The following is a 12,196-nucleotide window of genomic DNA, read 5'->3' as shown; positions in this document are numbered from 1 at the left end:
ATAGATAGATAGATAGATAGATAGATAGATAGATAGATAGATAGATAGATAGATAGATAGATGGATGGATGAAAGGAAGGAAAGAAATAAAGAAAGAAATAGAAACATTTATTGTTTATGATATCCCAGGTACTATGTATCTCTAGAATGGTTTTAGATCATAAGTACCCTGGAGGGGCAGCTGTTCGGCACAGTGGCTAGAGCACTTGCCCTCAAGTCAGGATGACCTGAGTTCAAATTTGGCCTCAGACATTTGCTAGCTCTATGACCCGAGGCAAGTCACTTAACCCCGATTGCCTCCCAAAAAAGTACCCTGGAAAGTGCTAGAGGAAGGGCCAGAGACTTTTAGGCCCCCAAAGTAGAAATGGAAGTGAGTTAGGGTGCTTCCTGGAAGATCCCACCCCATAGGTATTTACAGCCACTTGATGTAACCGTTGTGCTGAATCAAAAAGTTACCGACTGGATGAAATCTGTATGATAAACGCTGTTCTCTTAATGTAAAATTAAACTTCAATTTCCTGGCACATACCTCTTCTGAAAAGTATATTAACTCTTACCATAAGAGATGATACTCATCTAAGAATAGATCGGTTTAATACAATTTCTTATTTCAATTACTTTGGAATCATTCTGGCACTCTTATTATTCTGAATAAAAATATAGTTTGTTTTTTTAATTTCCTAATTAAGACAGATTAAGATGACCCATGTCTGGTTAGCAGTTGTGGCCAAATTATCTTCACAGAAGCTAAAACCGATTTTTCCTAAATATGCTACATTAGCTATAAACTTTTTCTCCAGATTTAATTTAATAAATAGTAAAAGGATGTACACCTTTAACTTAGCACTGATTTTTTTTAAAAGTGGGATTGTCCACTAGGTTCCTGATACTTATTCTCTCTCTTCTAGTATTTCTCTTTCTTGAGGAAAACAATTGAAGTTCATGGATTCAGGGCGTAAAAGATGGGAAGCTTCAAGTATGTAAGGTCAGAAATAGCATGGTAGCTTTGCTAGAAAGAAGTGAATTAAACTAACGAATGAGTGAAGGAAGCTTATTTTAAAAGAGTAATAAAATACAACCTCTCGAGAAGGATGGGAGCACTTAGGTTCCAAACATGGTTCCAAAGATTTTTTTTTTAAGCCATTAACTGAAGTGGGCCCATTAAAAGGAAAAGTATTTTCACCTCTGGATGACTGCAGGCCCCAGGTTAATGCCGGAAACACTCCTATACTAAATCGCCAAAGAGCATCGTAAACAGAATGGAGATGTTAATGATGTATTTAATTTATTTCTCTTAGAACTCTGGCTACAAGAGCCAATGGGGTTACAGCATTTCTTATATTTACATGTGAAATGAAAGGACTTGAAGAGTGTTGTGATTAACTGAATAGTCACCTACTTCTGTATTGGTGACCAGGAACAATGCCTGGCACACAATATGAGCTTAATCAATGTTTACTGAGTTGAAATAAATTACTGTCTGGTTTGGAATGAGTATGGTATGGGAGGCACTCTGGGTGATTCAGAGCTAGAGCACTGTATTTGGAAATCAGAAGACCTGGGGTCTAATTCCAGCTCTGCTACTTATTACCAGTGTGACCTTGGACAAGACACTTGGCCTCAGTTTCCTCATTTGTAAAATAGGGCAGTCGGATTAGATGACTTGTAAAGTTCCTTCAGACTTTAACTCTCAGGTCCTATGGAGGGTGTGTGTGTGTGTGTGTGTGTTCAGGCATGTTGGCATAGCGAATAGTGTACTAATAGTAAAATAAGGTTCAAATCTTACTTAACTGTGTGACCATGGTTAAGTAACTTAACTGCTCTGAGTCTATTTTCTGTTCTGTAAAATGGGGATGATAATATTCAGAGCCAAGTACTCATAGGGTAGATATGAAGCTCAAATGATAATGCATGTAAAGTACTGTGTAAGCCTTCCAATTCTATAATACACATATATGATATATATGTGCGTATGTATATATATATGTCATTTCTTATATATACATATGCATACATCAGTGATTGCTTTGTTTTATCCTAGTTGTATACATTCATTCTATGGAAGTCTTCATCTAAAGCTCTTCATTTAGTCTCTCCAACCTATGAAAGATAAGACAAAGTTATAATCTCTTAAAAAGTGTTTTTCAAGGTTTTTTTTTATTTTGTGGCATCTTTCTTCATAGGATTGGAGCCCTGTCTATAAATCCTTGGATAGCATGAGAGGCCTGGCAGGGACAGAGCAGATGGCTCAGTGGACATGCTTCTGTTATTATTGATATTTCTAATTCCCCTGACCTCCATTCTTTCTTCCAGATTAAACCTCTTAATTACTCAAATGGAACCCTAGAGTTTCATCACAGACCAGAGTTGGAGGGACCAGGTAGTTTGGTGGAGTTTAAAGTGACCTGTGGATTGATATTGTTGCCTGTAACTTATTTATATCTAGAAAAAAAGAACAAAAATTGGAATTCAGTTTGCATTAGATCATTAAGTAAAAAAAAAAAATCTATATTGGTTTTCTCATTGTCCTCCCTCCAGGAAATGATCCCTACCTATTAAAGTAAGTCAGTCAGTAAACATTTATTAAACCACTACTATGTGCTAAGTGCTGGGGATGCAAATGAGAAAAAAGAAACAGTACCTGTCCTCAAGGAGTTTACAGTCAAACAAGGGAAGGTAACATAGCTAGGCAGTGCAGTGGATAGAGAACTGGGAAGTCAGGAAGACCAGAGTTCAAATATGGTCTCAGACTTACTAGCAGTGTGACCCTGGTCAAGTCACTTAACCCTGTTTGCCTGTTTCCTCATCTGTAAAATGAACTGGAGAAGGAAATGGCAAACCAGCCCAGTATCTTTGCCAAGAAAACCCCAAATGGGGTCATGAAAAGTCAGACATGACTGAAAACAATGGAAAAACAACTCACAAAAGGAAGCTGAAAAGCAGGGGTTGGGGGAGGCATGGTGGGAAAGTCTGAGAAATTCCAAAATAGAGCAGCCAAGTAAGAAATGAGACATTCTGAGGTGAGCCCCCACTTTAAGTGGGGCTTTCAGAATTCATCTCTCCATCCTCCAGAGGGACAGGGAGTGGTGAGGATGAGGTAGAGTACTAGGTCTAAAGAGGTTTTCCTGCTGATGGGGTTTTCCCAATAATGAGCTTCCTAGGACATAGTGGAGAAGGCAGAGAGGAAATAATTAGCATCTAGAACAGTGCCTTGCACAAAACAGTCACTTTTTAATAAAGTCACTTATTTATTTTGCAAACACGTATTCCCTCTCTCCACATCTCCCTCCCCTCCCCAATCAAACAATAAATAAGGAAGGGGAAAAAAACCCTCCTGACAAACTTGCATGATTCAGCAAAACAAACCACTTCCAAAAATAAATATCTCATCCTGCGTTTTAAGTATATCATCTCTCTGTCAGGAAATGGGCAGCATTCTTCATCTTCAGGTCTTTTGGAATCATGGTTTATTATTGCATTGATCAGAATTCTGAAGTCTTTCAAAGTCATTTTTCTTTATAATATTATCCTAGTTCTGTTACTTTGCATCAGTTTATAAAGGCCCTTGCAGCGTCTATTTGGTCATTTCTTATGCCACAATACATTACAGTCACATATCATAATTTGTTTAGCTATTCCCCAGTAGGTGAGGTTTCTCTTGTGTATTTTAGATATGAAACCTTTAAATTTTTGCAAAGATGCTTTCCCAGTTACCTCTTTTCCTTCTAATTGTAACTACATTGGCTTTGTTTGTGCAAAAACTTTAAAATTTAATTTTATGTAAAGAAAATTGTCCATTTTATCTTCTATGACTTCTTCTGTCCCTTATCTGGTCACAGACGCTTCCTCTATACATAGTTTGGAAAGGTAATTTCTTCCTTGCTTTTCTCATTTGCTTATCATGCCACCTTTTATATCTAAACCATGTATCTATTTGGAGTTTAACTTGGTATATGTTATGAGATGTTGGTCTGTACCTAATTTCTAGGAGACGTCTTTCCAGTTTTCCCAGAAGTTTTTTTTTTCAAATATTGAGTTCATACCCCAGTAATTGTGGTCTTTAAAAAAAAAGTTTGTTGAATTTAATTGTATTCTACCATTCTTTGAACTTTTATAACATTTGTGCACACTCATTCATTCAACAGATACCATGTGCAAAGCAGCTCATAGAATTTGCAATTTATTAGAGGAATCAGTCACATACACAAATGATAATAATATAAAGTAAATATTAAGATACAATAAGAGCAGTACAAAGTATATGCAAATTCAGAGAAGAAAGAATGCTTCTAGCTGGAAGAATTAAGAAAAATTTCCTGGGCAGAAGGGTATTCTAGGCTGAGGGAACAGCATATGCAAAAGCATGGAGGTAGGAAACCACAGGCCATGTGTTCAGAACTTTCACATTGTACTTTGCAGCAAATGAGATGACAGATGTAAAGCACTTAACAAACTTTAAAGTGCTATGTAAATGGGAGTTGTTATTATATTTATTCATGAACGCAGCTTATACTCCCTACTAGGTTATAAATTTTTATTTCCTTTGTTATCTAGTGTATTGTTTTGTGAGTAGTAGGTTCTTACTACAATTTTGCTGAATTCAATTTTTAAATTTTTTTTGATGTTGAACATAATGTCCTCCCCAAATTGTTTCCTTAAACTAGGAAGAATGCAAAAGAGGATTATATATGAAACTGAATCTTCATTTCATATTGCAGATTTGAAAAAAAAAACAAAACTTTAAATTCTACAAGTTACTTTTAAAGTATCCTGCTTCTTTTTCCTATAACCTGGGGGCTCCTGGCTAATAGTTTTGGGGTGGAAGAAGTAAGATATTGTAATTTGTCATTGAATTTCTTGATCATTATTCTATCTGTTGTGAATTTCAACTTTTTGCTGAAGTAGATATACTGGAGCTGGGTGATTTGCCTCCCATTAAGGTCCATCTTGGACAGAAGTCCTGAAATCAACTTAATAGAACTCAGTTTTCTTCATTTTGCAGTGTAGCTTATAATTTCAAGATCTCAGTGAATTCAAGATCATTTTTTACAGCAAGAACCAAAGTATACCATACAGATATGTACTCCACAAACAAAATAAATTTTCATTAAGTATAAAGTTTCACTGATTGAATCAATGAGAAACTTACCAAAAAACAAAAAAACAAACAAATAAATTAAAAAAAAATACTATATTCTTATAATGATTTTTTTTTCAAGGCAGTCAGGGTTAAATGACTTGCCCAGAGTCACACAGCTAGTAAGTGTTATGTGTCTGAGGCCACATTTGAACTCAAGTCCTTCTGATTCCAGGGCCAGTGCTCTATCCACTGCGCCACCTAGCTGCCCCCCAGAACACTTTTTTTATTGATTGATCTTAGCTGCTTTATAGTTATTTTCCTTCCTTTCAAATACCAACTATGAGCTTTTTCTACTAAGGTTACCTTTTTTTTCTACTCTCTAGTTATCATGTACATGTATAGTTAACTCTATAGTTATCTTGTATAGTTTTCTGCTCTACAGTTATCAGTACATGTGTACTGTATGTGTTTAACAGCCAGCTCTCTGAAAAAAAAATGTACATGTGATATACTTTTAAGTTTAATCTGCATTATTAACATTTTCTACATCACTTTTTAAAGTTTAGACAATCAACAAAAACAATAAATCAAGCCCTGATTTTGTAGTCTTTGCTAGTTTCTGGGGTGTAAATGCCATTACTGGAAATTTAACAATTGACTCTAGAACACCCCCGATGTACGCATCTATTTAATCGCATGTTGTTTCCACATTGGTATATGAACTCCTTGAGGGGAGGGACTGTATTTGTGTTCTTGCCCAGTACTTAGCACAATGCTTGGCACACAAGTACTTAATAAATGATTGTTGATTGGTGGATTCACCAAGGGAAAACAGCTAAAGCTTAAACTTGAATTTCAAACATGCACATTGATCCACACCAATTACTTTAAAAAATAAGTGATTCACTCAGGAAATGTTGAGAACACAAAATTCACATAGATGTATTTAATGGGATGATAGCTGACATTTCAAGGGCCTCCAAAGATTAGCAAAATGCTTTACAAACTTTTTTTTTTTTTTTGGTGAGGCAGTTGGGGTTAAGTGACTTGCCCAGGGTCACACAGCTAGTATCAAGTGATCAAGTCTGAGGTCTGATTTGAACTCACATCCTCCTGACTCCAGAGTCAGTGCTTTATGCACTGTGCCACCTAGCTGCCCTTAGACCTTTTCTCATTTGATTCTTCTTATAACCATGTGATATGGTTATCCTCATTTTATAGAAAAGAAAACTGATATTCATGGAAATTTAGTGACTTGCTCATGATCACTCACTCATAAGTGTCAGAGAAGAATTTGAACTTTGTTCTTTCCTGACAACAATATCACAATGCTGCTCTTTTAACAAAGAAGAGGTGTTTCTTGGGTTTCTCCATTTATAATTTGGCTTTTTTGCATATGAACTATATTCTAAATGCACAATTGGCACCTAAAGAAACCTAGAATGGATGATTTTATGAACTTAAGAATCAGTCCTAATATCAATACTCATCCCAATTCCTCTTTTTAAAAGTCTAGCTATTTGTAAGTCAGGTTTATCTAAAGTGGGATTTTCTGAAAATGTCAAGGAATAAGATATTACATTTTCCTGTACTCCTCTCTTATACTCCCAACTTTCTTTCCTCTTTAGGCAGGGTCAGACAGCTGAGAGGGAGAGGTCCAGAAGCCTTTTTCCATTTTTCTAGGCCAAGGTGAAAGAGATCAGCATCCATGAAAATTGTTCCTGGAAATATGAGAAGTCAGCCTTCTTTGTGGGACTAACCCAATCCTGAAAAGGAAATAATACAGCTCTATTGTGCCAATGCATAAAATCAAAGGAGCAACTTTTAGATGGCCAAGAGAAATGGCCAAAATAATAATGATAGCTAATGTTGTATAGCACTTAAAGGTTTGCTGTGTGACCCTGGGCATTTCCTTTTCCAGCTCATTTTACAGATGAGGAAACTGAGGCCAACAGGGTTAAAAGACTTGCACAGGGTCACACAGCTAGTAAGAAAGAGAAAGAGAGAGAGAAGAGAAGAGAAAAAAGAAAGAAAGAAAGAAGGAAAGAAAAGAAAGAAAAAAAGAAAGAAAGAAAACTAGTAAGGTTAGATTTGTACTCAGGTCCTCCTGACTCCAAGACTGGTACTCTATGCACTGTGCCACCTAGCTGCCTAAATACTGATAATTTTAAACTTATTGGAATGTCAAAATAATTGAATATCTCAAAAATATTTCAGTGGCTGTAATTTTTTTAAACAAAGGGTAATCCAGATTATTTTGAAATGCCTTTTAATGTGTGTAAAAAACAATAAACAGAACATATCTTTTTTTCTCAAAGGAAAATATGAGAATCCTTATTTTTGTCCTGGCATTCTCTTTAAGAATTATAAATTATAAAAAATCTTTAAGAAGATAAATATAGGGGTGGGGAAGGTTTTACTTTACCTGTGATAAAACTGGAAAAGAGAACATCCAGTGAGAACCTCCCTCTATCAATGAAGATCCACACCTTCTCTGTTCCTTAGGGTCTTAGAGTTCTCTGGGGCTTGGAGAGGGTAGGTGACAGCCAATGTATGTCAGGGTTAGGATTTGAACCCAGATTATACTAACTCAAGATCATTTCTTTGTGTATCATACCACACTACTCCCTCCTTTCCAAGGTTTTTTTTTTTATAAATATAATGTGCACAGGTCTATGTGGTTGGTCAATTTAAGTCTCTCTAACTTTGTTGGTAGTCACTTCATTTTGATAAATGGATTTCTTCAGCTTTGTCTGTATTTTATTTAACACAGACTGGAACTCAGTGGATTTCTTTAGAATTTCTAGAATTCAGAGGAATTCTGATTCACATATAGTCTCTCTCCCTTCCTTTCCCTTTTTTCCCTTTCTCTCTCTCTCTCTCTCTCTCTCTCTCTCTCTCTCTCTCTTTCTCTCTCTCTCTTTCTCTCTTTCTTTCTCTCTCTCTTTCTTTCTTTCTTTGTTTCTCCTCACAGGATACAGAATTTGGGAAATCAACCTAACATGGACTTGGATCTTGTTCTACCTCTTTTTAGGGCTTTCCAAATTAGAGATAACAGTACATGTCATATTCAGGTGCCACTGCTACTTGGGGGCTGTGACAACTCTTAGATTACAGTGGAAGGGGAAATGTGTCTGTTAATTAAATGGATTACTTGTGTGCTAGTTTGCTCTGAGGGACACTGACTAATATTTTACTAATCTATTTAGCAGATTGAAGACCCCCTGGAGCAAGGCAAAAGTAAGAAATCCTACCGTCAACAAAGCCAGGTCTGTGAGTGAAATTATGTAACCAATAACCATTAGGATTTGGATTAATCTGTCCTTTCTAATAGCATTCAACCTCCAAAAATACACCATGAATTCTCTTTCACAAAACAAGCTTTCTGTTGGTTAGAGACAGTCCTGGGGAGATATATGACACAGTGTGGAGATTGGGAATTTTATTATTGCCCACTCTGCAGGCAGAAAATGAAGAATTAGTCATTCCATTCAAAAAGCTTTAGTCATTTGGTGTTTCAGCCACCTAGCCCCTCATTCTGTCTCTGAAATCTTCTGTGGGCTCTGCTCAGCACCTACACAGTTCCTAAGCATACGACACGCACTTCATAAATGTTTGTTGAATGGATTGACTGAATGGTGGCATGCACTGTACAGCATAATGTTGTTACTCTTGTGAATGCTATCATTGTAGGGAACTCCCAGCATGGGAGCAGCTAAGTGGTGCAGTGGATAGAGCACTGTGCTTGGAATCAGGAAGACTCATCTTCCTAAGATCACAGCTGGACTTAGACCCTTACTAGCTGTGTGACCCTGGCAAGTCAATTAACCTCTCTTGCCTCAGTTTCTTCATCTGTAGAATGAGTCGGCAAATCATGGCAAATCATTCCAGTATCTTTGCAAAGAAAACCCCAAATGAGGTCAGGAAGAGTCCTACACAATTGAAATGACTGAACAACAACAACCCAGCTTGGGAATTTCTTCAATCAAGGCAGATCCCAGACAGTTTTTGACAAGTAGATGAGTCTTTGGAAATCGCCTGGAGCAGCGAGAGATTAAGAGACTTGCCCAGCTAGCAATTGTTAAGAGTTGGGAATTGAACCAAGGCCTTCCTCAGTCACATCATTGGATCGTAGATTTAAAGTTGGAAAGGACCTCAGGTCATCTAGTCCAATTCCTCCATTTTATAGATAGAAAAACTGAGATCCAGGGAGATGCTTGGATAAATGATTTTGCCCAGAGTCACTTAGGTAGTTAAACATATGAGGTAACATTTGAACTCAGGTCCTCTGGACCCAGAGCTAGTATACTTCATCCATTGGAGCCTCTGAGCTCACGGTATTCTATCCAGTTCACCACAATGCAGTTCCTTAGGTTTGTAAAATACATTTTTGAGCATGTTAGGTCTCTGTTGCAGTTCTCATAATTACTACAAGCCCATACTATCCCTCCCCAAGGTTACCCTACTACATTCTCATAGGCTTTACTCTACAAATAAGAAAACAAATAATATTCCAGCAAAAGCAATTACTGATATATTGCCTAGTATGTAGGTGCTCACTAGAATAAATGGAATGAATGGTGAGCCTTTATACTATATGCCCCTTTATACCATAAAATGTGTTTTGCTTTGTGATTTTTATGAGCAAGAGGAAAACATCAAGTGATTAAACTCTACTTCCATTTAGATTACTCTTTTACCTCTGCCCCACAGAGATTTCCTATTATTTGGGTATTGCTGATATGCTTAATTTGACTCTGCATTGATTTGGAGGCATCCATTTTGTCTGGGTTTTTAAAATATTTATCTCACATTGTTTTCCTCTGATCTGTATTTCTACAAGTACCATAGTATAGAATTGGCCCTCTTCCCTACCTTCCATGACCCCATCTTCTCCCCTAATACACAAACACATACTTAGGCAGCATCAAAATGAAGGGCATGGATTAGAAAAGGACAAGAGACACCTGCTCCAAATCGCAAGTGATGGCAACATTTTCTTGAGGGATTACAGATCTAATACAGCACACCTGTCTCCATGTATTTTGAGATAAACATTCCTACAATAATTCATTGGGATTTCAAATAACTGAAAAAAGGGGGAGAGGCACCCCATGGCTCCATGGGATTAGACTTTTGTAAACTAAGACGAACCTTTAAATGTATAGTATGTAATGTTGGTCAGTAACCTTTGAAGATGTTTTTAACCTCATATTGTGGGTCAAATGGTGTATGTGTGCATGTGTTTGTGTGTTTGTACACGTGTGCCTACAAAAAAGATAGAGTTGTAGAAGAAGGTAAAGAAGGGAGCCTAGTAGCTGAGGAAGGGCTGGCAATGCCTCATTTTTCAGAGTTCTTTCAGATTCTCTCTCTTGGCAATATGGCACCACTCAGAGCATGAGTAGAGTGAAGGGACCCCTGCTTCCGCAAAAGCAATTTTTCTTTGCCCCTTTTTGTGTTGTTTTGAAATCCAGAAGATTTGCCACAGTTATTGCTTTCTTAGTGAGTCTTTTTTCTGACATAAATAATGTGTTCAAGTCTTTGTTTGCAGATAAACTATTTTGATTTTCCAACAAGAAAAAGCAAGATTGCAGTTAAGTCAACTGAAGAGGACTGTGTGTTTGAGACTATAAGGGAAGAAGATCTTTGAAGAAGAAAAAAGAATCAGCATTTCCACTTTCTTCCTTTAAAGTAAATCACTTGAAACAGCAGACTGTGTAATAACCAAAAGTTGGCTTTACATCGCCAGGGGAAGAAATTTGACTCTTTTGACATTTAGATTAAAGTTTTACTATACGAGGTGTGGGTTATAACTCAATGTAAATCAGAGGATGAGAAAGAAATGGGAGGAACATTTGTCTAGATTTTAAGGTCAAGCAGCAAAACTGTGTTTGGAAATAAATACACATTCCATCTTTCCCCTAAAACAAATATTTACCTACAAAGCCTCTACTTCAACTGCTGATAGTATGGGAATTCATCCACGTAACACAATAAGTAAACAGCTGCAGCTGGTAAAATTATCAGGCTAAAGAGGATCCCTAGTAGAGTTTACAACACTACCAATTGCCTGTACCTTAGGCATGGAAGAAATGAAGAGTCTCTGAGTATACTGTTTAGGGATAAAAGAAATATTGGAACTTTAAATGACTGGATTATGAATGGATTAGAGAGTGGGTAGAAAAGCTCAAAATGCCATCTTACCACAGCTGCTGTTGTGTTGAGGCTTGTTAGCTTGTGCACCTAGGGGAGAGTCTGAATGCATGAATCTACTCTTCTAAAGAAGTGGGAAACATGGGAGGGAAGGCTGAACTTCACTAATCTGCCCACAGAACTATGGGGAGGCGTGATTTAAGTTATTATTTTGATCAAATACCTTTTTTTTGCTTTAATGTCATTCCAAAGCCTACCGATATTGCTGGGGGACATTCTGAAACAAATCTGTGGGCTCTCCTGGCAGCATGTTTCTGTGCTATTGTAGCTCAGGAGAGGGATTTAAGAACTCAATAGAAAATCTTAATGTTGGAAATGAATGGTTTGAAAACCAGGGGAGGCCTCATGTTTTGTCAGCTTAGAAACTAAATCTCTCATCCCCCCAAACAGGTACAGTATGCTGCTGGTTCTTTTGCTGATCCATTTTTAGTAAATTAAAAAAAAACATGATTACTAACATAATTCCATGGTATGGAATTAGGGCCACAGTAAGGGGAAGAGCTAGATATACATAGAGAAATTTTGTTTTGGGTTTCCTATGTGCATAAATATTGCAGTGTGCCTATATCTAACTGGTATAATGCTAAAAATATGAAATGTGTAACATGGAGTTCTGAAGTTGTTGATGGCTATTCTACTGACTCTCTTTTGTTGAAGTATTTTAAAGTTCATGAATAAATGTCTACAGCAATGATTTCCAGTCTCTTAAGACAGTAAGTTTACATTTTTGACTATAGTATACACAAAGGAAGTGTGTGTGTGTGTGTGTGTGTATGCATGTGTATACAAGGATATATATAGAGTATATATATATACACACATATGTATATTATAGTCTACACAAAGGATATATGGATATATGTGTACAATGTGTGCGTGTGTATATATCAACACATGTGATAC

At 36.9% G+C, this 12,196-nt stretch overlaps 1 protein-coding gene across 2 annotated transcripts in view; it reads left to right on the top strand.

The window, feature by feature from the left end:
- Window positions 1–11,926, top strand: part of SNX31 (sorting nexin 31) — a 74,262-nt gene extending 62,336 nt beyond the window's left edge. The window contains exons 13-14 of one of the 2 annotated variants that reach the window (XM_027849995.1): window positions 8,293–8,349; window positions 10,632–11,926. In XM_027849995.1, the coding sequence (XP_027705796.1) occupies window positions 8,293–8,349; window positions 10,632–10,730 (156 nt within the window). In that variant the 3' untranslated portion in view covers window positions 10,731–11,926. Of the gene's footprint in view, window positions 1–8,289; window positions 8,350–10,631 lie in introns of both variants that reach the window. The other variant, XM_027849994.1, reaches the window with a different exon arrangement.
- Window positions 11,927–12,196: the final 270 nt, after the last annotated feature.

This window comes from Vombatus ursinus, unplaced genomic scaffold (assembly GCF_900497805.2).
Source record: "Vombatus ursinus unplaced genomic scaffold, bare-nosed wombat genome assembly UNPS02008961.1, whole genome shotgun sequence".
NCBI classification, from domain to species: domain Eukaryota; kingdom Metazoa; phylum Chordata; class Mammalia; order Diprotodontia; family Vombatidae; genus Vombatus; species Vombatus ursinus.
The sequence above is the reverse complement of the archived record's forward strand: the minus strand, read 5'-3'. Positions and strand labels throughout refer to the sequence as shown.